General features: G+C 39.3%; 1 protein-coding gene across 1 annotated transcript in view; it reads right to left on the reverse strand.

Moving 5' to 3' along the window:
• Nucleotides 1-1204: 1204 nt before the first annotated feature.
• The window catches only part of ZNRF2 (zinc and ring finger 2), a 58000-nt gene continuing 33695 nt past the window's right edge, over nt 1205-25509 (reverse strand). Inside the window, exons 3-5 of the mRNA XM_030444946.1 lie at nt 9098-9203; nt 8278-8355; nt 1205-7048 (exon numbers count right to left, since the gene is read on the reverse strand). Of these exons, the coding sequence (XP_030300806.1) occupies nt 8298-8355; nt 9098-9203 (164 nt within the window). The 3' untranslated portion in view covers nt 1205-7048; nt 8278-8297. The remainder of the gene's footprint in view (nt 7049-8277; nt 8356-9097; nt 9204-25509) is intronic.

Below are 25509 nucleotides of genomic sequence, written 5' to 3' on the forward strand. Positions count from 1 at the left end.
AGGACAGACACCCATCCTCACAAGAACCTGTGCCAGAAACCCTTGCATCATTCCTTCACCACCAGCAGCTTTTTCCAGCCTGGTGACAGCCCCCGGCTGGGAGCAGCCCCCTGTTGGGTTGAGATGCTACACACCAACACAAAAAGAGGCATTTCCTGCCTGAAGAGCAAAATTCTTTCGTTTTCCCCACCCGAGCTGCACATAACCTGGTGAAATACACTTTGGCTTTGCTTAGAGCACCTGCAGCTCTGCTCCCAGTATGGTCAGGTCCCTCTCACCCAGAGCTACCTCACTGCAGGCAGCACTGGGGGTGACCCAATGCATTCCTTAGCTGCAGCCCCTGCCCCAGGCAGAGGTTTCCAAGCAGATGCCAGCAGAGTGCTCTGCCCTCGATAGGCAGCTCCACTGGAGAATGATTTAATGCCCTCTGTGGCTCTGGGCGTGAATTCCCTCCTCAACAGCAGTCTGCTGGAGCCTGGTGTAATATCTTCCTCCCAGCTGTTGAGGGACAGGCAGAAGAGTGTTGGTAACCATCAGGGACAGGAAAATCCATGCCCTGCCCAGCACTGGCTACACCAGCAGGGAGCCAGTTTAAGGAGGAAACTATGAAGCATTTTGGAGGAAGCTTTAGTGGTACTCAGAGCAATTTGAAGGGAGGAGCAGCATATATTAAGCTTAGCTTGTTGCTTTGGAGCTTCCCAGCAACAAAGGAAGGGCTGTTTGCCACCCCATTCCACCCCTCTTTTTCCTTTTTAACCCACCCACATAGGGGTTTCCCAACTCCAGACCTGGCAGCACTTATCTATGGTAACCTGGGAGGCCATCACGCCTGCTGAGGATCACCAGAAGAATCACTGACCAGAGACAACACCTCAGCTCCAGCCACCCTGGCAACACAGCAGCTGCATCAGCTCTGCTCTAACAAGAAGGCCCTTGGCCAGCTGGATGCAAGTCTGTCCCACAGCTGATTTGCAGCACCTGTGAAGAACAAAAAGGGCTCCAAGAGGGGCCAGAGGCCCCTACCCGCAGAACTGCAGACAGAGAAGACACCAAGTTGCTTTCCAGTTGTGACTGCACACTGTGCTTTGATTTTCCTTCCTCTGAGCTTGGTCTCTAGCACAGACAAACAGAAACTGCCTCACAGAGATGCCTCTTTCACTAATACTTCAAAAATAAAAACAATCATCTGGAAGTGCAAAGAAAATTGTGCTTCAAAAGATTTATTACATATATTTGTACATATTTTACATGAATGGAATGTTAAACATACAACCTAAAAATCAATAAAAAAATATTTTCATTCATGATTATGTTTGGGCAGACCACTAAAAGAGTACCTCAGAACAACTTAAAGTCAACTTGCAATCATACTGCTCAATTAAAAAAAAAAAGTACAACATGTTTTACATTAGACTTTGCAAATTACATTCCAATTTCTGCCCTGGGTAATGAAGGAAGACATCTTGTCCATTACCACTGCACATACGGGTGGCATTTCAGAAGCTAGCACAGAGTTCCCTCTAACTCGCTGTGGGCAGGGTTAGCTCTGTAGGAAGAGGCATATTAAAAAAAGAAAAAAGTGGAATATACACCCTGCTCCCAACCAGCACACGCCTTCAAAAGTGTAGGGAGAGCCAGAATGAGATTTGCAATCAAGTGATAGGGTTAATAGTGGATAACCACTCACTCAGTGTGATGCTGCAGCCTTTAAAATGAAGTAGTTCATTAAAACACCCCCTCTACAGCTAAGCGACCTCCCTTCTTCCTTGAAAGTTATGGTACTTTGGCAATATCAGCTAGGAGAACAATCTTGACTGTACAATAAGAAATACTTCAGCTTCATCTTAATATGTAAGGGAAGAGCATAGAATCACACTTGAATGTCTCTTCCTGCTAGCATTTCACACCTTGAGAGCTTGTGACCGGTCACGTTGAGAAGTGTTTACTATTAAATATAACAAACTAGCAACAAAAAGGGACAGATTTGAGAGAAAACAAGAGAACAGGATTCAGCAACAGATTATGTTCTTGCAATGTCGGGTAACTTACATTTGAAACTCTGCCAGAATCCAGCAAATCCTACTTATCATTGCAAAATCTTTGCCAAAGCACACCCAAGGGCAAAAGTCTCTCAAACGAACATACATAGATTAAAAGCTGCCAGAAAGATCAGCTGGTGGGCTTGCCACCTTCTACTTGTGAACTGGCAACTTATTAGAACCAAGTCCAGCCTTTTTCAGGTGCAAGATATTCCTAGGATGGTTTACCTGAGCAAGTCCTCAGCAACAAGTAATGCCCCACACTGAGGTCACTTTACAGTTTATCCCATCATCAGCTCTGACGTACTTAATTGAGAAATTACTTCACAGAACACAATGCAGTGGGCTGGGAACCCAGCCGGATTGTGTAATACAGCGCTCGTAAAATAAGCATCCAAGAGGCTAAAACATTTCAACCTGATTTGAGAAGCAGGTTCATTTAACTGGAGAAACATCGCGTTAGCTTTACATTTAGGAAACAAAAAACTGGACACAGTTCTGTCGTGAATTTCTCGTGCAGAGTATTTTGAATGACAAGAAGTGGTATGGACTGATGCTGCTGCAGGAAAACAACACCTTTGGCTGTGTTGTAGCAACCCCCCTAACAATCCCTCTTCTTCCACCTACAACCTCTTACATGACTTTTGCTGATGCCAATGGAAAGCCTGTCCAAGGACGGAGAAGATGTGGCCTAAATTGTAACACGTCTTCAGCTAGCAAGAGGGAAAAAACTGACACTAAAATGTCTTTTAAGCTTGTCAGGGTGGAAAGTGAAAGATAAAATAGAGCACTCATCAAAAAGAGATGATCCTCCACTGGTAAAGATAAGCTGGGAGATCCATAGTAGCACTTCTGCTTTCTCAGGTATACTGGCAGCCTCTTGTTAGGAGACTCCCAACTGCACAGCAAAATCAATAGATTCAAAACAACAATACCAAATTTGCACACAAATATCCTCGTTCAACATGGGAAAGCAGCTAGAATTCACAGAAACTCAGAGAGATTGTGGCCTACATCAAAACCAACATATGCTTTGTTGCCACTTATACATACAGACAATAGTAATATTCAAATGCCATATTCCCTGCTTTTGGTGGAACACAGAAGAAACCGAGGAAGTTTCTGAAGCCCTCACATGGAAAAAGCATCATACTAAAAGCACCCATAACCACATCTGATGTATTAGACATTATCCATCCAGAAACACCAAAGATCCACATTTCTGAAGAAAAATTATTTTTTGCTACATTTGCTGAGATTTTAGTTTTCCAGGAGTCAGTTTTACCAGCTCTCCAACCTTTTCAGCAAAGACTTAATTAAAAAGCCAGGGCTCCTAGCATTAAGAACTAGGATAAATTTGCCCAAAGAGTGGGGGTTAGAACTGGATGATCTTTAAGGTCCTTTCCAACCAAAACCATTCAATGATTCAATAAATGTATGAATCTTAAGATTAAGACAAACTCCTTTTCACATCACAAAGAGGAGCAGGAGAAAGATAAAGGGCACAAGTACCCACCCATGTCTTTGTACATTGCCTACACATTTTCCATTTCAAAGTACTGTAGTACAATTACCCTTGAACATGAAAGTTAAATTAATTACAAAGAAGACCATCTGTTTTATGCTTTATTCTTCCCAAAAGTAAAATACTACAAGTTTGCAGTGTGCTTTTTTTTTTTGGTTTTTTTTTGCTTGTATGTCCCACTGAATTCATTGTAGAATGTACACGTTGAAACAAAGTGTTATTATAGATACACTGCTTTATCAGAGACAGAACAGCAGATGCCCTGTGATGACATCAGCATGGCTCCCTTGGTATTGTATGGAGTAGGGTTATATACAGTCCAACTCATAGCCACCTCCACTACAAACTTCAAAACACAAGTTGCTACTCAAGATACATGGGTATGTTACAAGTTCAGAAAAATCTGACATTTTGAGACAGTGTTGAGTCTACTCTTCCCCTTCTGACAAGCAGCATGTTTATGGCAGACCTGAGTATGGGAATTATTTCTCACCCTTACATACTTAGGGAAGATATAGGCCAGATGACAGAAAATACTCTGAAACAGCACAGAATTGGCAACCTCAAGATATTTACAGGCAAAGAAGCATATCGCACCGTAATTTAAATTATTGCTTCTTGTGGGCAAGTGTGGTATTCCTTGATCGAGACACGGGACTTTTTTGGTGTTCATTTTTCACTTCTGAAGCATGACTCAGGACAACTGTGAGGATGTTTTTAAAACGAAGGTGTTGTCTATGACTACAGCTACATCTACAGCATGGTCATCACCAACTTGACCAACACAGCTGGTGACAGGAAGCTTACACAGTTAAGTTTCCACAGGCGTTTTCAAACCCAAGCATCACACTTCTGCTTCCAGGGTCATTCTAGGCTTGGTCTACATTACAAGTTTTGACACAAGAAAACCTCCCATAGCCTTTCAGAAGGGGTTTATGAATACTTGTAATGCCTAACTAGGATCTAAGGCTTACTTCATATCTGTTCCTCAGACAATCCAAAGTATTGCTGCTCTACCATGCTGATGCCTGCAAAAGGACTCATCAGGGGGACTGCTAGGGGCATGTTTTTCAAACACTGGTCCTACCCGTAGGACAGCAGTGATAACTTGCTGGGTCTTTAAACCAACTACTTGCATCTGAACACAGAAAATTAAGGTTTTTGAAAAAAACAGTACATGAACTAGAAATCAGAAATACCAAAACTGAGTTTAAGTTGTAAACAGATTTATGTTTGTAATATTTACCTACTTAATCCCCAAGCCAAAACTACCTATGACCTCGGAGCACAGGACACCAAAACACTTACCTAACCCCCTTTACATTATTACAGGTGACTTTCTGTAGGCATGAAGCCAGCAGTCAACATTAAATTAATGCAAATGCAAAAGCTTTACTCTTTCAGAGGACATCAGGAATTTAAAACATTGGAAAAGCTGGCCTGCAGGCAACACCACTACTTGAGTATTCCAGGTGCTGTAATTCCTTCCCCCCTCCCTCCCCTCCCCATGATAATACAAGGCAACACAAATATTCTCAGCTAAAAAGGAATCTGTACAGGGAACTGACTGTACATTTGGTGCAGCTACAGAATTGAAAGTATGACAAAATGGTTCTGCTCCCACTGAAAGACATAATACAACAGGGCTCCATAGTTACAGGTTCAGCTGAAACCAGTGAGGCAAGGCTAAAAACGTAGAAACTGCACTGGAGATTACAGCATTTATCTAGTTGGGACTCCTTCAGATTTGCAGTATAACAAAGGCATTCTGGAGAAAACGTTATCCAGGCAAGAACTGCTCTGTGAGAAAGATAAGAGTTTAGTGACATGCACTGCACTCTTCTCCAGACAGCAGCAGCTGCTCCTGTTCTTTGCCCTTTTTGATATGAATCACAGTAGCAACAGAAAAAAGTACTTTAAAAAACCGAAAAAAACCAGAATTGTGTATGTACAAGAAAATTGCTCAAAGTGTGCAACTTATTTTAACTGTTGAAACCCGCTAAAAATGTTGTTGCTAATAAATATTCATACTCTTCCCTGTGCTGTGAAATTCAGAAACCATTACAATTAATTCTTGATATAAAATGTATGCATCTAAGCCCTGATATCTGTTCCAGTTTTTTGTCTTTTTTTTTTCCTACCTTCTTTTTTTTTTTAAACTGTGGTACTTTTAAGCTTAATACTTATCCACAGTTTTACTTGGTGTACCCTGCCAGAGACATCCTGTGTTTCATGAAGCCCTGGTTATACCAATATAGTACAGTAAAATAATAATAAATTAATCAAATGCAGATGCATTTAAAAAAACCAAAACAAAACAAAAACCCAAAACAAACAACAAACCACACTGTCAAATGCTGGTCTCCACATGAAGGGACCAAGGATTTTGATGCAAAGTACTATGGATCCTGCCATCAAAAATAACATTCAAACAACGAAACAAAAACTTGCATGTTTCAAAAATTAAACACAAATCCCACCTCGATGTTATCTCACCCATGCCTACAAAAACCTCTTGCTGTGCCCACATTTGCAGTTATTCATTAACACCTCAGGAGGCAGCCTGGAGATGAGAATAGTACAATAAAATAATTACCTGAAACATTTTTAAAAAAATACCCGTTAAACAAATTACCTTAACTGGCAGCACATAAAATTGGTAATTCTTTTTTTTTTCCTATTTAAAAAAAAGTTGCATAGCTGTAGGATTTTGCTTTGCTGCATTTTGTTGTTGTTGTTGTTGTTGTTTTTACTCACAAGCAGTAAAAGAGAAGTTTTAGTTACTTAAACAGCAATACAATGTGCAGATTTCAACAATCCCTATAGCTCAATCAATATAAGTTAGTTACCTGTCTTGGTTTTACTCTTTGGACTGCATTGTGACAAAGGTTTAGTTACAAAATTTTGAAATATACTATTCCTATGCAGAGAAGTTTATTTTTTCTGTTCTTGAAAAAGGTGTAGAACATAAAACAGGGTGTGAATTCAGTAAATCAAGGTCACGCTGTTAGATTATATTTAGTTTGCCATTTACTCTTCTTCAGCCAACAAGAAGGTGAAAACGTTCCCACTCAAAACCAGGGCCATCCTCCTGTGCAAGGGTCTCAGAAAGCCTGTATCGAACATCTCCACTTCCACTTGAGGCAGTAGGAAACATGTCCAATAACTTGCTTCTTCACAGAGCCAGAAGTTAGGCTGAAATTAGGAACTTTGGCCTTCAATACAAAATAGTGTCAGTAACGTCTGTGGGGAGTGGATTGTTATAGAATGTGCAGCATTTTCAAAATCCCTGTGTGTCCTTTGCATGAGTGTTTGGTATACTGAGCACTACTGGCAAGTAACCGGATGTGTCTGCAATGCTTTTCCCGTGTCAGTGTCCATCTTGGCCTTTCCCAGCCACAAAGAGCTGTAAGTCTCAAGCCAGGCACGCTGTGTTCAGCAAGGGAACCTCACATCTCCCATCTTTTCTGATCAGTGGAAGCAGCTGTTGAAAAAGGAGAAGACAAAGCATCAGTGTTGCAGTATGTAACAAACAGCATGAGCACCACCACCATGTTTTCTCCTTCCCCTTTTCTAAGTCCCCAGTTACCATCATCTCTGGTGTGAAAAAAAAGCAAATTGGATTTAAGCTGAGGTTATATACCCATAAGCATGCACAGTGTGTTCATAAACAGCACAGGGGCTTCTTGCACATCTCAGTTGTTGGGGGCAATACAGAAAATATGTTTGTTTATTAATTTCAGCTGATGCTGCCCAGAGATTAAAACAACTATCCCTGTAGCAGGCTACTTTCCTTCAGGTTTTTTCTACTACCCCTGCAACAACCAAAGCTCTGAAATGTGACCTGCAACACAGACTCATCAAGCAAGACTGAAAAAATGAAAAAATAAATGCCAGTGATGAAGAATTCACATAGTTTTGCTTCTTTAAATTTCAAGCAGAACAACAAAACCAACACCTCAGTAATGAGACAGAATTTCAGAGAGCTTAATTATGATGGAGCTTTGAGCAACCAGGTCTGGAGAAAGGTATCCCTACCCATGGCAGGGGGGTGGAACTAGATGATGTTTAAGGTCCCTTCCAACCCAAACCATTCTGTGATGGCTGGTGTGTTTTGCAATGCTTAGGGGCAGTAGTTTAATGTAAGATAAAAAGTTCTTGAACTAGTCAACTGAAAGAATAAACTTGTCCTTTAAACCTTTGACACTGATTGCAGATCTGAAATCATTAACACAAAACATAGGCTGGAAAACTGAGAACCTCTGTGAGATGAGATGGACAGAAGCATAGAAACATTTTTTTTATTTATTTTAAACATTCTGGAATGGGTTAATATTGCAGCGGTTTTAAAAATACCTGGTTTCAATTTTTTTGTATGATTCCAAAAGCTTTCTGTCAGAAATAAGTGCCAGTATTCATGAAACAATCCAAAATTATGCAATGAATTAATTTTGTTTCATTTCTATGGAAAAAGTACTCTTTAAAATGCTAAAGCTTTATTGGCACTGACTTGTCACTTTCCAGTACTAAAACTAGAATACATAATTTCAGACCACGTCATAAGAAGGATGTGGAAACCTTTTGCATACTGCAACTTACTGATTAATATTCAGTTCTGAGACCACAGTAGCAAATTCACAAATGAAATATCTCCTCATGCTATTTCAGGTAATCAAGATACTTATTGTTGAAATGTCTAAAAATAAATATTACCTAAAACCATGAATCTTGTCTTAATCTGATGGATGCTCAGGGCAAGATCTATTTACTTCAAACCATTCATCTATGCAGCTGTTGGATGCAAGACAAAAATGAAAACGATTGACATGAATATCTCCAAAACATTCAGCTTTAAAGTACAAATATAAATTGGTTTCTCATAATTTCAATGACAAATAGAATTTTATATTATACAAAGAACTACAGGTATACAAACACATTTCAACATTCATTGAAAATGTCATAACCCCAAATCACCATAATATTTTGATATTAGGCACTACTGAACAACTAAATATCTTAAGTCTTAAGCATTGTACAAACTACTGTCCAGCTTTTATACATAGGTTACTTCATTACCAGCACTATCATCTTGCTTGTATTATTCACTGACAATTTACTTAGAGGCCCACATAAAAACAAATATAGAAAAGTTTTAAAAGTTTCTCCTTTCCTTCCCAAGTCTATTAGTATTCAACACATCTTTTATTGTACAGGTACGCACAAGCCAAGCTCGCCTGGCTATGATGTGTACTCCTTTCCCATTAGGGGGTTAACAACTTATTTCCTGTGGGCTTTTCATACAAGTGTGAGAGGATTATAGCAGAGAAAATTGACCTCAAACACAATGGTGGAGAGGCAGAAAGACGTACTTAAAAAAAGTATCTTCAGGGTTGCTGTTTATGTTTTTTTGTTCTTGTTCTCTTAAATGTAAAAAGAGACTAAGTTTTAGTAGTCCTTCAAGCACCCTTAGAGGAGTTACCCAATAAATGCAACTTTCTGGAGTTTTATCTTTATCCCAAGGAATACTTGCCCTTTATGATATATGCAGAGGCAAGGCAGCCGTGCTATAGTATCTCCCTGCTGCAGCTCTTCCAGGCATATTGCACACTCCCCAGCATCTTTACTCAGCACATCCTCTGAAAACAGAACACAAAGTAAAGCAGTTAAAAAGAAGACTGTTACCATAAAATTGTTTTTTATTCAGAACTTCAAGGCCAGCTACAGAAGACACTTCTTGTCCTGCAGAAAGCCTTGTCAAAGTGAAGATCAGTCACATACCAGCTGACTGAAGATTCCTGCTGGGAGACATCTTAAGAGCTCAAATTAAAAAATAGTTATTCAGTTTCTTCCTTAAACACAGTTGTTACTGTAAAATGAACTTCTGTAAAATGACACCCATATGGAGAAGAGGGGTAGCCATAATTAGGAGCCAGTATAACTCTTGGGAGTTTATACTCTCCCAGCATACCCATACCACAGCACACAGGCTGCTCTGATCTGACCCTGGAAACCTGTGCTCTCAGCCAGGCAGCTGCAGCAGACACACGCTGTGCTGCTGACCCCAAGAGCTAAGCACTGGGTAAGTGGGGTTCTATATACAGACGGTATGTAATGCCTCCAGGGCTCTGAGGATTCAGGCTGGGTGGATTTTTCCTAGCTGTACCACTTTCTCCATGCTCAGTTTTCACTATGGAAGTTAAGTCCAAGGCTGAACATAACAGTTCTCCAGACAGGATACTGCAGGTAATTAACCAGGTATGTTCTTGACTTCTAAACACTTGGCTGATCATTTGCCTTTTCTGCTCTCCTACTCATCTCCTATAGATCTGGCTTTCTTTTACCAGCCTTCCAGGTACCCATCTCTAACATCTTCAGCCTCCTCTTCTCACCATGTCACCATGTTCTACCATATCCCATCCACATTTTCCTCAAACTAAAGTATGCAAGTCTTAGCAACAGGAGTGAAAACTTGCCATCAGGCAAAGAACAGTGCTGTGTAGCTCCAAGCCTCTAAATTCCTCAAGATACTGGGTTTTTTGCAGCATTACCAAGACCCACAACCAAGGAGGAGAGAGTAAGTTACTAGGAATGCACAGTAGTTGGCTTTCATACAGAAGTTTCTGGAAAAATATGTTAATTTTTAAAAAAAACTTCTCTCTTGGACACATCTCCTTAGACAGAACGTGGATGCAGAAGCAAAACAGCAGATAAGGCCCCGTTTGCCAGAGGCAGGTTTAAAACCCTAGTTACATTCAACCTCACACCATGCACAGAGCCCTCCCAACAAGGGAACACATAGCAACCAAGCCAGAAAATTCTGGCAGATCAGAAAGGTGGACACCTGGCAAAGAAAAGCTCACATGTTCAAATTTCCAGTTTCATGGGAAAAGCTTTCCCTTCTTAACCAAAAGGACCCCAAGGAACTTCTTAGTGCAAGAACTGTTCCCAGGAACGACTGAGAAACCACCAGCTCTAAGCTGTTCTGTCCTGTGGCTCCAATACTCATCCCTACAGCATTCCAAACACACAAAAAATAACAAGCAGACAATTAAAAAGCTATAATTGTAGCAAAAAGTAAAATGAAATCAGGTCTACCTTGTTTCCCTTAAAATGACAGCAAGCTGTCTTGCAGGAGGTTGGATTTCTAAAAGACTGCTCATTTCAGTCTCTGATACATTCATTGGTTATTTAAAAAATACTGCAAAATGCCACATGTGCCATCATCTTCATGAGGATATGTGAAGAATATATAACATGAGGTGGAGTGTTATAAAGAAAAAATATTTGAAACAAAAAATAATGGACAAAATAAGTGTTTTACACAGGATAATATTATTGGTAAGCACTGCATTAAGTAATCATTTCTGCTGTTTTACCAGAAGCTGTGAAAGGCATTAGGAGTACCAGTGAAAGAAAGTAATTTAAAACAATACAAGAGATCTTAAGAGCTCTCACCTGTTGTTACAAAATCCTGACACTAAGAACTTGCCCAGAAGAGGGTGCTAAGGATAAAAGCTTCCTTCATCTCTTTGTTTGGCTTTCTTAATAAAAAGATACTTCAGGATCTGACACCAGGAAACACAGGCTCTCCAGACAGCATTGTCCTACTCCTGAGATACTGATCTTTGCCTGAGGCTTTTAGACACTATCCTCCTAGACCATCCCTTCACAAAACTACTTTGCCAAAAGTCCTATGAGCAGATCTACTCTCTTCCCACAGCTAGGTTGGAGGAAGAAGCATCATTATAATTCAACTATGCATAGTTGAATATAAACAGAGTATACTTAATAAAAGTAATTATTTGCAGATTTACTTTATCAGATCAGCAGCAGGTACCCAAAACAATATGAGAACAAGACACCTCCAGTGAATTAATCACCAGCCTCCTTCCCTCCACAGTCTTGAGGGAATGACTTAGTCAAGTTTTGATGACAAAAATTAACAAACTGTCCAATAAAAACACAATTTATAAAAGCAAACATTCCTGTGAAGAGCTTCCACATCATTCTCTATTGCACATGTCTGGGTTATTGTGTGCTCCCCAGACTGTACACTTGGGTCTGAACTCCAGCTATGCAATTTAACAAGGTTCTGCACCTTTTGGCTCACATTTAAACATTTGCAACTTTCACCAGCCCTGGCCCAAGTGTCTGAGATTCCTCTTCTTCCCTTCATTACTCCTGTACTCCCCTCAGCTGCCAGTAACTTACTTCCCTCTTGCCAATACTGTCCCCACTGCACAAGTCCCAAGCAAACAGCTTGCCGCCCTCCCTGGCTTCACCCCAGGCTTTCCCACTGGGATGAGCTGCTGGGCACACACTGGCTTTGCCTAATGGTGCCAGAGGGAGCTGCTGTGAACGCCAAGGGCAGCTGGCACGGATGGGGCCTCAGAAACACAGTTGAGTTCTGCCAGCCCTGCAGAAGAGATTTTGTTAACAGGTTTCAAGGGTGCTGATCCTCTGAAATAATGAGGAGCTGACATTCCCTGCTTCTTGGGTTAATCTTACAAATCCTACCAGGCTCTCATGGAAGCCCAAGTACTAAGGGAACCAGTATAGAATACTCAGCTACTAGAAATGCCCACGTGCATTTGCAGTGCAGCTCGGCACTGACACAAGCAGACTCCAAACCCATGTAATTGTGCCCATAATTGATTACACATGTAGAGTGACCACTGCAAAATCAAATCCTTCAGAGCCCTACAACACTTTGGGTCTGAACTTCCTTCTGACCATTTTAGGTGATTCGGGTCATCAATTGCAGATAAAGAAAACAGAGTGAAAGAACCTGTTATATCTGGATTGCTCAGAATGTATTCTGTACTTGTTTCATACAGTACTCCCCTGTGCCAACACTGGCTTACACCAGATGGAAGTCAGTTTAAGGGCCATTTAACACTGACTTAAAAGTATTTGTTTCGGAACAACGTGTAAATCATTTTGCATAGAATCACTCCAGTCTGAACAATTTCTTTCTTTTCATATTTTCCTGCAGTAGAATGACTCAGCAGATATGGATTATTCTTTTTTCTTTTCTATTAAAAAAAAGAACAGTTTGAGATCTCATCAATGTTATGATTAAAACATTTATGAGTGTATTATCTAAATGGAAGGGGGAAGAGGAAATAAGCAGAGGCCACATTTTTCCATTTCACCCACATGTGGGTACATACACAAACACCACACCCCCACATCCATCTGCCTTGCACCAAATAGGAGGTAAACACTCCTCCACCTTCTCAACTATGTGAACAAGTACTTACTAGCCAAAGACTGGTGTCAAAGATGAAATCTGGCAAGAGTAGTATTTCCCTCTCTGCTCAAGTGCTTCTTCCTCCTATTCTTTATCCCTCCTTAATATTACTACTGTTTTAACTTCCAGTTGTTGGTAATTTTTCCTCCTAAAATTCCAATTTTATCTTGACTGAAAAATTAATTCTACTCCACTTCTGCATTTCTAGAGAAACAGGTACATTATTGAATTAAAATGCATTTATTCTGGCAATTTTGCACATCTTTTACCAATTAAAAACTTCTTCTAGAACTTTCTAAAAATTTAACCAACAACTATCAAAACCACTAGCTCAGTCATGGTTAAAATTGTAGGCAATGCCTGATACAGTCTGAAATTAAATAGTCTGTCTTTAAACTGAGGATTGCAAAAGCACAGGCAATACATACCTTATGGATTAAGTCATTAAGATCTACACCATTGCTTTTTATTTTTCTTTTTAAACAGACAGATACAGCCCTAGGCTTAGGAAACCAGAAGTCAAAAATCATGGAGACCTGTCTGTTACAGTATTTGGGGAGACACCACCTTCTATATATAGCAGCAGTATTTTACTTCTCTCTAGACAATCACTGGAAACAGAACATCAGGTTGGAAAGACTTTTGAATGAATCCAGCATGACAGTTTTTTAATAAATACATACTTCTTCCTAAAATTTGAAAGCTAAATGTATGTGGGAAGCTCTTAGCTTAACAGTGAGGAATGACACAAAAGCACTTTAAGGAACATGAGCAAAACTTACTGGAACCTTCTGAAGAACATCTTATCTGCACTGAAAATGATAAAAGAAGCCAGAAGAATTTAAAAAATACTGATCAAACTTCGCTAAACACTACCTTCAACTGTACATCTGTTATGAATTAATTTTTATTGCTGATTACTAAAAAATGTCTCAGTTAATACTGGGGACTTGCTAATTGCTTGCTTTCAAAACAGAGTACATCAAGCTATAAACATCAAGATATAGACATCAAGAAATTAACATACTCCCTCATACATGTAGCATGAACTCATCCACATTTCAGAATTTATTCTACACATTTACTGATATGGACTTCTTGGATGATCCAAAGTTTCTTCTTACAACGTTACAAAAACAAGTACAGCAGAAGGAACTGCACTTTCTGTGGTAACAATTCAGTAGCCAGCAAGTATGTGTATATGTGATTAACGTACTCTTATCAAATGTTACTGATGTGGTTTACTAGATCTTTCAAGCTTCTGACACTTTTTGTTTTCTGCCTCCCCATTCCTTTCCAGCTATTTCCTACTATGTTTTCCCTCTCTTCACACCCCTTTTGCCTAACATTTCACTGTCTCTAGACCTACTTTTTCTACTACTCCTCCTACCTTCCATCATCTCATTTCAATGAGATGAAGGCATTGGAGAAAGGAGAAAGCTATTTACTTCATTAGCCACTATCTGATATAAAACATACGGAGAGCCACCTTATTTGGGGTTAATATCCTTGGGAGAAGTATTCGCTGGGATGGAAAGAAAAAGTCCATTATGCAGGGCATGCTTCTTTCACAGAGCTCAATAACTCTCTTGGTTCACCTATGGAGATTGCACCTTCACAGAGAAAAGATAAATTGATACTTTCCTCAGTGAAGAACAGACCTTCTGAAGAAGCAGTGGATTCCTGACCAGAAACATTTCTTATTGCCCTAATACAAGCAACTTTCTCTAGGTCAGATGCAAAAGGGAAGATTTTTAACATCTAGTGTTTTCACTTGAACCACAGTTAAATTGTTTTGGGGATTCACAATACCAGAAGGGTGAGCATGCAGAAATTCAGAATTCAGCTCTCTTGCCAAACTTCAAATCAAATTCTGTTTTATACTGCTGAAAAAAATGAATACCCATGTGCGAATTAAACGTGCACATGCTGCAGCTTTGTATGCTTCTGACAGGCCCAATAACCCCAAACAACATTGCACAATGCTGATACCTAGATCTTCACCAATCTAAAAACACATTCCTGACCACAATACACAAAACAACCTCTCTAAAACAAACTAGCTAGTTACAACAACTGTGACACTTCCTCAAACACTGACAAAGCATTTGGTGAATTTTGGGGGGGTTTGTCTGGCATCTCACTCTTTACCCTTTGCAACATGCCAGCCCGTTACAATTTCCTTTTCAAAGTCCAAGTGTCATCCTTGTTTTCCTTTCCCTCTCACCTTGCTCAGTGTTGGTCCAAGACTGAGATACCTAAATACATAAATACCCACCATGACAGACTTCCTGCACAAACATTGCCTATGGTTTTTGGTTCCCTCTCCTCTTAAAACACAAAGGTAAATGGGAGGGAGCACACCAAACAAAGTGAAAGTTGCACAGAAAAATATTTGCAGAGTAAGGTCTAAGTGGCCCTGCTTGAATTGCAACACCATGTTGAGCTAAAGGGAGGTGGCTGCAGAAGTTTAATTGTTTCTCAGCTAATTCAACATCTGAAGAACTGGATTCAGTTTGGGTTTTGGTTTTTTTTTTTTGTTTGTTTGTTTGTTTTTAGATTTTTGTTTGTTTGTTTTTTGGTTTTTGGGTTTTTTTGTGAGACATTATTTTTTCAATATGGGATATCAACTTTCAGAAGCTGATTCTGAGAAGTAGCTAGATGCTTCCTGTTCAGACAGATAATAATCAGGTCTATGGTAGACAAAAAAACCCAAAAAAACACCTTACTTTTTGTTGAATTAAACCTGAAATAGGTTTTAGGGAATAGGGTGAGTATAAAAGCCTGAACAGTCCTAGCTAACAGGATACAATTCCAAGTAGGTAAACTAATACAGAGGGGAGAGTGACCTGAGCACTGCAGGAAACAGTTCTATTGTGAAGAGGTTTGCTTCAGTGGCCACAATGGAAATCTGTCTACAACATGAAGATATATGGTGTTCATACAAGCTACAGTTCTGGAAAAAAAAATTAAATCCCATGTTTAAATAATGCAGTTTTCATACAACATCCAAATTATACATCTCACTCACAAAGTCAAGTTTGCATCCAAGTAGTCTGAGAAATAAATCTCCTAACTTGAAAGCAACAAAATCCACAGCCACCTCCACACTACAGTGACCAATGAACCAAACACTCAGTGTTCATGTTTCTGGCAGAAAGCGTTAGAGTGAAATAGGTACTCATAAAAGATAAAATTTATCAACCCAATTGGACATGGAACATCTTGTGCTGCTGTCTTGAGATTTATTGCCAGAGTAACTATGCATTTCCACAGTGATTCCAGATTTGCTCAATACAGAGACCATTATCTGATTGACTTCAAAAATTCTGCTTAAGCTACAGTCTTTTCAACTTCTGTTTAATCAGTCTGCAGTTTCAGATGAATCTTAAATCATCTTAAGATAGCTATCAATTTTCTCCTGTGTACTGCCCTCTAAGGTTCCATTCACCACATTTCTATGTATTGTGTCCTTAAACTAACATTTTAGCTTAGATATAGAGCAACAAGCTGCACCTCATTATACTTACTGTATTTATCCAGTGCTGCACCTGTTCATAAACAAACCACAAATAAACAGTCCAGTCTTCCAGAACATGATGTAAAGAGACCTTGTGCCAGTTTTACCCATGTTGTACTAAGTGCCCATCCCAACTGAACTAACGTATATTTGCATTTTGAACAACCAAAGGGGTAACTTGTTCTTGAACAGTATTTCCTTGATATGCTATGTTTGTCCCAAGGCTTTCCTTGAGTGTTCAGAAACCCTGTTCCTAAGATATGAAAATATTTCTAAATATTGTTTCTTTAGGAAGCAACTGGGTGAAACAGCCTGGAATGCCACAGTACCAAAGCAGTGTTCCACCATGCAACTCCATCACAAATAGTGTATCCCTGCATATACTATCTGAAACAAAAGATGCTTATTGCAGCACATGGAAGAAGAAAGCTGCCTTTAGGGTGTTTTCTTGGTTTTTAATCAATATTACATGACCTCTCAGGTTATCAGGTATTCATTTTAAATGCCAAGAGCTAATTCAAAAGGATCACATAAAGGGGAAAACCCACAAGAAACAAAACAGCAGCAAAATAGGACTCCTTATGAGACAGTGTAAGGAGCTATTACTTGGGGAATACCTCCTTCTTGGCTTTATTGGGTAAGAATGATTTACACTTCTCAAGGCTGAGTTTACCAAAGAGGATCTTACACCACAAATATGCTACAAAAGAAGGAGTGGTTAAGTAAATGGCCAGGAACAACCAGCATATATTATCTGCCAGAAAGAGTCTGCTGCAGTTAGAGAGGATTGCTTCTCACAGGGAGCTGGAGATAGCTGGGATGAAGGAAATTTACAAAAGTGTACAAGAAAAAATATCAGTGTGGGATCCATGCATGAAGATCTCTTATTTTTATTCTTTGCTAAAGAATGTTTCTTATCTTTGAGAAGTAAATCATAGCAAAATATTTAAGGGCTAGTTTCATGTACCTGACAATCCATACCAGCACTAAGAAACTGCTATGATAGAGAGAAAGTCAAGTTAGGCTTGAGAACTTGGGATCCCAATCAAGACATCAAGCTTAAAGGCAGCTGAACTACATAGTGTCCCCCATAGTAAGGGGCAGAAAGTTAAGTTTTGTCACCAAAGGGGCATATCCAAGAAAAAATAACAAGGCCTGAAGTACAACTTGCCTTTTGTAGCAGATTATTTCTTTAGCAAAGGTAAAGAAATACCAATCAACCAAAAAACAAAACCAAAACAAAAAAAAACCCCAAGAAAACCAAAACAAAAAACCAAAACCAAGCCAGTAAACCTCAAACAAAACTAAAACAAACAAACAAACAAAACAACCACCACAACCAAGCAGGCATAAAACCCCAGAACTATTTATCTGCAAAAGCTTCCTTTGGTAGCGGATTACTTGGGAATCCAACTTAATGATTTAATGAGGAAAAGATACCACTGTGTTTAGGAGGAGGGTAATGAATTCCTTTTATATGTTGTGCAGAGAAAGTTCCCTTCAATAGCTTTTCAGTCAGAAGGAAGACTTAACGATGAAGCTGTAAGTCTGTTAAAATGTGCATTTACCAATCAAGACTCACACTGTTGCCTACAGCATTCACTTAGCCTGGAAAAGTGAAACAGAGTGTGGCAAAGCAGGTAGGGCACAAGATGGCTGTCTCTGATCAAAATGAAGGTAAGATCTAAATTTGAAAAGATCTTGCAAATGCAAGATGTTGATGTACCTGTACCAAAGGTTAGGAAACCTCCAGTAACCCAGTGAGGTTAGGAAACCCCCCTTGCTTTGGCAGCTTTTTTTGAGTGACTAAACTTATTTCATCCCCCACACTAAAGGAGATCAGAATTATTGCAGAAGGCAGTTTTTCCAAAAGGCCAGGTTTCAACCATTCACCATAATTGAAATTATAGTCAGAAGCCAGAGAAATAACTTTGTAATGATTTTCAATTAAGAATTTTCATTGTAGTAATGGTCTAAAAGGAACTGAGAGTGTCATGAGGACCTGCTAGCCTAAGGAAATCTACGAGAACTCTCATCTAACACAATGTAGATGAAACAGGAGCATTAGAAACCTTCATAGAAGAAGAGAGTAGGAAAATGGTGTTCCTGAAGACCAGAAACAGAATGAGCAGAGGAAGCCCAGATGCAGTTAGCTAGTCTATTGCTCTGGACAACATGGGTTACTTTAATGGTGATTTGTTTTGAAGTTGGATGTAGGATGGGATTCCATATTTTGTTCACTTTGTGCTTTTTCAAGCTCCTCTTCCAGGCTTCCTACAGGTGCCTTGAGCAAAGCAGGTTTTGCCAAGTCTTTTTTCCAGTCTTTTAACACTGGCCAAATAATTGACTCATTTCTTTGCAAGTTTGCAGAGGAGTTTGGTTTGATGTGATGCAGAATGAATGACTAGGGAGCACTTAGGAAGATGGCATAAAAGATGAAACTCTAAGTCTAAGCTTGAAACAGGAGGAGGGGAGAAAAACAGGTGTGTCTGACTAAGATGCTATTCTTAAGGAAGATATGATGCACTACAGAGCAACACACAATGAGAACACTGGTGCCAAAACCCAGTGTGCATGAAGTCTGGCTTATTAACTCCAGTGCCAGGTGCTAGGCCTACAGGGTGCTTTTCCCAGCAGGCTCAAGATCAGCCTTCTCCAAGTTAAAACTGAATGTCTGGTGTCAACGTGCACACACAGGACAAAGATATAAATCACTGCATAATTCTTGTCTTTTAACAGCAGACAGGCTGCTTTTGCAAGCTATTCCTATTTTAAACACAATTATCTTTGCGATATAAATGGAATGCAAAAATTTCTGATAACATCAAATATTAAGTCAGAGTTTTCAAAGTTATCTCTATTTTTCTGCTCTCCACTAAAACACAATCCAGTACTGTAACTTATTCCAGCAAGCAGAGATGCAGTATTTCAGGTGCTAACAGGTACCTACATGTTTTTACTATCCCAGTAAGATAGAGTATATGGGTCTTTAATTTCAAAAGAAAAAAACACAACAAGCTTTCCTTTGTATTTTAAAGCAAATAGCATAAATGTATAGATCCTAGCAATTAAGCCAAATAAAAGACACCCACATAATTTCAATTGTATTCTGCAATCATGCTCATTCACAAACAATAATGCAAAACGATTAATATGAGAGATACGTTTAAAACAAGTCCCCAAAGATAATTCTCCACTATTTGTTCAAAACTTTATATGCAGAATCTGGTGCATATTCCCTAATATTTCTAAAACCACATACAACTTTTGCTTTTATCTTCATTCTCTTAAAATCAACAAGCTATCAAAACTATTAAACACCATAATGACAACAAGGTTTTTGAGCTAATAAAGCCATTGACTGAAATAGACTGCCTTGGAACTGGGGAGAAAAAATACACAACATGGTCAAAGTGAAGAAAAGTTTGATTCGGCTTTAAATTGAAGATAGTTATTAACATGGGATTAAAATGGAACTTAGAGAGCTTTATGAGGAAACTTGAACAAGGTTTTTCCGTGTTAATGCAGTTCAACACTAAATCTAGCACTGCTCAAGTTTTTTGTTTCAGCTGTGTGTTAGAACTTCAGGTTATTTCTGCAGCTGAACAAATCTGTAGCCACGGGAGACAACGTTACACAAACTTCAGGGAGCAAAGAGGTTCCTCCAGGGAGGCACATTTAGTATTTTGTACCTATGTCAGTATAATATCAATGCAATTCCTGTCAATAGACAATTTACAACCTGTTCTAAAAGCTGGTAATCTTTTATCCAGTGCAAGCGGTTATAATAATCCCTAATTTAGCAGTACTCTCATCACCTTAGCAGAGGTTTCACTCAGTTTGTTTCAGAAGACTTAGGCTTGTTCTGCCACCGAATCCCCCTGCAAAAGCTGGGCTGACTTCTTTTGTCATTGAAGGATGTAGTCTGCAACTCAGGAGCACAAGAGTATTTAAACAAGCAGAGGGTAGCAGTTTTGAAAGCCAGAATTTGAAAAAAAAAAAAATTACAAATGACATTTCAGGCAATTCTCCCAATTGGTCTGTTGTTGGGGTAGTTTCTGAGATAGAAGTAGCCCTTCCTTTTCTATTTCTTTCAGAAAAAAATTCTGATCTATGAATAATCTGATCTTGTTCCTGCAAATCAGTGAGGAATTTAGGGAAGGAAATACCATGGAATTCCTACATAGATCACTCAGTCTTAGTGAGATGTAGCTTGGCATTTATTTTTTAAAACCTAAATATTCCAGCTAGTTTTAGTTCAAAATCCCATCAATGAAACCTATTCTCTAAGAATAGGTTAAAAATACACAGCTCTCAAACTACACAGCTGTGTATTTTGAAGGGTTTTGTTTCCACAGAGCAACTACAAAAAATGAGTTTGCTGCTAACAAATTAGTAAAATCTCAAGGTTTTAGAGGTATCAGCTTTACTGCAGAATTACCATACAAAACTAGGGACATTATTTCCCCTGAAGCTAAATTCCCAGCAGTCACAAGACTGCAGCAGTTGCAGACACGATTTATGACATCCTCTGAATGACCTCTCAAAGCTAAAGACTGATTAAGTGTAAGACATGGAAGGTAGCTCCTATCTGCCTGCATCACATGGTGCAGAGTCACAGCACGGTGAGGGTTTGCTACCGAGAGAACAAACCAATCCCTTAGCTTTCTACTGCATGCAGCACTGCACTGCCATTACATAAGAGAAACACAATGACATCCAGCAGAATCTATCGGGGGCCTCTTCTGACCTGGTCCGAATCACTCCTTGTGACACCTGCAGATGTGCCTTGCAGCACTGTTTCTCAGGTGTATCTGTAATTTTCTAGGAAAAGAAATTATAGTTTGACATCAGCAGCACTGTCAGCACCAAAGCAAGACAATGGCAGCATTTGAGCTCAGGAATATCTTACAAGGAAAAGGGACAACTTGTGCTATTAAGCACATGAATAATCCTATTTTCTCTCTTTCTTTCAGAAACAAGAAGGCTTGTTCTATAGCTGTCAAAAGCTTTACTGTATTTATCCAGTGCTGCATATAAAATATTCCTGTGGCACATGTATTCACGTATATAAGGCAATTCCAATATATGAGAAAAAAACCTGTTGTTCCACTTTAAAGACCTGAAGTTAAGTATGAGGTGACATTGCAGCTATTTTAGCCAGGAGTGATTTACAATGGCTTCATCACAGGAAGTCTAGCAGATTTAGGCCTAGCTTAAGAAGAAGTATGCAGAGGATCACCCAAAAATCCTTCTCCCCAAAGGTTCATTTTAAAAGTTGCATTTGCAAAAAAATCAAAGTTTAATATATGAATGGACATGATCGCTGCAGTGTGCCCTCCTCAGCAAGATCCAAGAATGTCGACTTCATTACAGCTGTAAAATTCAGAGTAACATACAGAGAATCCCCAATGCGAACCATGAAAAGAGAGCTGTCACAGCATCTTTATAAATCTATGCTTCACTCTCACATGAAAAGTAAAATAATAAGCAATATTGATACCTCAGCCACAACCACTAAACCTCCAAGATTATATCTTACCAAGATAAATGGGGCAGTCTGCAGTTCTGGGAATTGCTGTTCCAGACATTTGAAGCACTTCCATTTCTGTTACACTATGTTCCTATTCCAGGACCTTTATTAACAGCCACACCATTAGAAACACACAGCTTATGTGTTTGACTCCTTAGCAAAGGGTTATCAGTTTGTGGGTGTGGAGGAAAGGCAAGAAACTGCAGCCACTTAAAGTGCTGCAACTCCACAGGTTCACCCTATTCATCCACTGACTGAGGCTGAAATGGGTCACTGAAGCAGGTCCTGCCCCTTTTAGGAGGCAGGCACACACTGAACTGGAGTGCGGTTTTATTTAGTAACATTTGTCAGCATTATGCTTTAAAATGAACAATCTCCCTCCCAGCAAACCTCAACAGTAACAAACTGCTTTTGCAATGCTGCTCTTCTGTGAGGTACCAAAAACTGCTGGAAGGAAAGATTTGTGAGGTTTGGAAGGAAACACAGCTTTACTGAACAAAGGGAGAAAGTGTTTGCTTGCTACTGTTCTCTAGGCAGTCTGGCTTAAATAAGTAGTCATGCACAGCCTACATTGGTGAACATCAGTGAAAATTTCCTTCTGATTCAAATGTTACCAACAATTCCCAAACTAATCAGTATATTTTAATGAAGTTCTTCAAACACTGTTTTGCTCCTTAAAATTGTAATGATTTGCAAGGCAAGCTATGGAAAGCCTGAGCTGGTAATACACAAATTCACAGAATAACAGCTCAGCAAATGCCTGAGATTATTAAAATTTTATTTACTATAGCAATGCTCTACTGTCACCACATTAAGCAGAATCTCAAAGTTCAACATATGTTCAACAGTTCTAATTATTTTCACAAACTACTGAAGAAAACAGTTTTAAAGCATTATGGAAACTGAATGAACCTCTCATGTTCTGGAAGATGTTTATGAGTACACAAGATCAAAACAAGAGTAAATGTCACTGTTTTAATTGCAAGCATAGGATAAGTGTCTATTTATATATCCTGTTACACTACCTTATAAAGTACACCTTTCTGCCTCCCCAGCACCTCTGAGGACCAAGCACAGAAGCACTTAGGGTAGAGCAAAAAGCTAGAAATTTTTAGGTAAGAATTTTGTTAAGCTCCAAAAGTGGAAGAATTGAGAATTGCTATGGAGAATTTTATACCTCAGCTAAAGTGGAATGAAAGAACTAGTTTGCCTTAGTATTATTTCGTACTGCTTTGCTGAAAGTCTAGTCCTATTAAAGGATGAGGACAAGGAGGAAGGCTTAAGCTTTTTCAGGCAGACTGGCAAGATGCCCTTTTGCAAGGTCTTTTAGGGCATGATCTCAGGAACCCTGGCAGAGAAGCAAACTTGAAGTTAGTGATTCTTTTCATTCCAGATGAAGTTTTGAGTGCTTTAGACAAAACAATTGACAGTATTAGCCAGAGAAAGTAAAATACTCTCCCTTTTTTTGTGGGGAGTGGAACTACCAGAATCATGTAGCTCATGGTCCAAACATTAGGTTAAGGTGCACTGTTTTTTCCTCCCTTTTACTGAGTAATATAAACTGAATAAATAGCTTGTTCCAAGAAAATTGAAACAGCCACCAATCAACAAAGCATGTAACTTAGAAAAAAACAGGTCAGTTCTATTCACAAAGATTGTTTCCAAAATATTTTGATTTAGTCCTTTAGGTGACTCATGCCAATCTTCAAGTCTCTGCTTTTGATCAAAATGCAAAATGTTATTGGCTGTCATTTACATGCTGACAACTTCTCCACCAGGATTATTGCTCACAGAGATTCCAGCTCAGGGTTCTGTCACTCATTCACATGCAGGCCTCAGCATGTGGCAGCACCAGCATTTCTCTTTCCTCGCAAGACAAAACTTAACCCCCTATCTCAAATTCTGGTCTGTATCCTTCCTGATCTAAATCAGTTACTTCTTGTGGCCCAAATTACTTTGAACGTGATTAAATAGCATGGGAATATTTGGCTAACTATGTGTGGCACTAGATTCAAACACCCCAAAATACACTGCCAGACAGAAAAAGGCACATTGAGTTTTGTGTACCTTTTTCTTGCAGTACACCTACTATAATTTGCAACATTCTATCTATAATAGTCCTTACATATACTAATCCCTCCATTCAAAACAGAGTTGAATAAACTTTAAATACAAAATCATGTATGTAATCCCTGTTGTGATGTTTGTTCCTCTGCTCTCTTTTGGTGTGATAGGGCTAAAAAGTTAAATTCCTGTAATTTAAAAAGAATAATTGCAAAGTAGTTACTTTGAGTGCAGCTCACACACTAGATGTCTCAACATTCTCCTCTCTGAAATTACACTAGCAAAAGCTTTCTCCCTTACAGTGAACCTCAGTATATATGTTGGCCAATGATCAGACTCACTGCTGTATCTGAGGTAAACGCAGAGTGGCTGGAGTGAAAGCAGCACTGATGTCTAAGCCACACCACCCCTAAGCAAGTGGCTTTAAAGAGACCCGCTTAGAAAGTTTCCAGTAGAACAGCGTTCCAACACAAAGTGCTGACTTGATGAAACCCAAAATATTCCACAGGAATGTGCTAATTCAATCAAAACTTTTGAAAGAGGACAGGCCGGCTCACCGAGCCAGCCAACCAGTCTAGTGAGCTGACTGGCTCTCCCCATGTCTCCAGGGTCACTGGTTTCCCCATCTGGCCAGGTGCCAGGCTGCTAGTCCCTGCTCTCTGAGGGGCCCTTTAGTAAGAGTTATAATAATGAAGACTTACAAAGAGTTCTGAGAAACAAGCAAAGGAATTTTAGCATTAAAACCAGAATCACTTCAGAACCAACGAGGATGTTTCTTCAAGTGGAATTGATTGTATTTGTTGCAAGTTAAAGACACAAGTCTCCCCTGTGAGCTTCATTTTTATAAAACAAATCCCAGTAGAAAGCAAGCATCAATACTGTAACAAAATAAAATTAACAATAATTATATTCAAAACCTTAACCAAACAGGTCTAATCATCAGCAAGGAGTTAAAGGCAAGTTGATTCCCAAGCACTAAGTGTTAGTCAAACCCTGACTGAAACACAAGGAGAGCTACTTGCTAAACAACTTGTGCAGAGAGCAGTCCCTAAGTAGGCTCCCTGCATAACTCAGCAGGGCAAACTTGAACGAGATGTTGCAAGAGGCCTCATTTAACACAGTGGAGAAGCTCAAAGGAATTGGTACGGCTCTATAATATCTTAGCAGCAATGATATAAAAAAAAGTCAACAATTAACTAACCTCTTTTCTTTCTTGACAACACTGGCTTTTAGCAGCCTATGGCTAACCAGTTCATGGGACTTACTCTGGTTCCTCAGCAGCTCAGCAAGTAATGACATGAAGAGAGTTTTAATCGCTAAAAAAAGCAAGGCTATCTATTTAAAACACTAAAACCAAACACTACAGTGCTTTTGCACAATTCCATTCACGTAGCAAGCTTTTGTATCAAAATGCCTAGGTATTGGTTCATGTGTGAGCACCACAAGTAGTTTAAGAGATACTTGGAACAAAGTTCCACAGAAAAAAGAAAGAGCTCTTTTTACATGCCAAATTGAGTCAGCAATGAGATCTCTGCTGCAGGCAAGTCACATGATTTTTAAAGAATAAGGGTA

Source organism: Calypte anna, chromosome 2 (genome assembly GCF_003957555.1).
Source record: "Calypte anna isolate BGI_N300 chromosome 2, bCalAnn1_v1.p, whole genome shotgun sequence".
Lineage (NCBI taxonomy): Eukaryota > Metazoa > Chordata > Aves > Apodiformes > Trochilidae > Calypte > Calypte anna.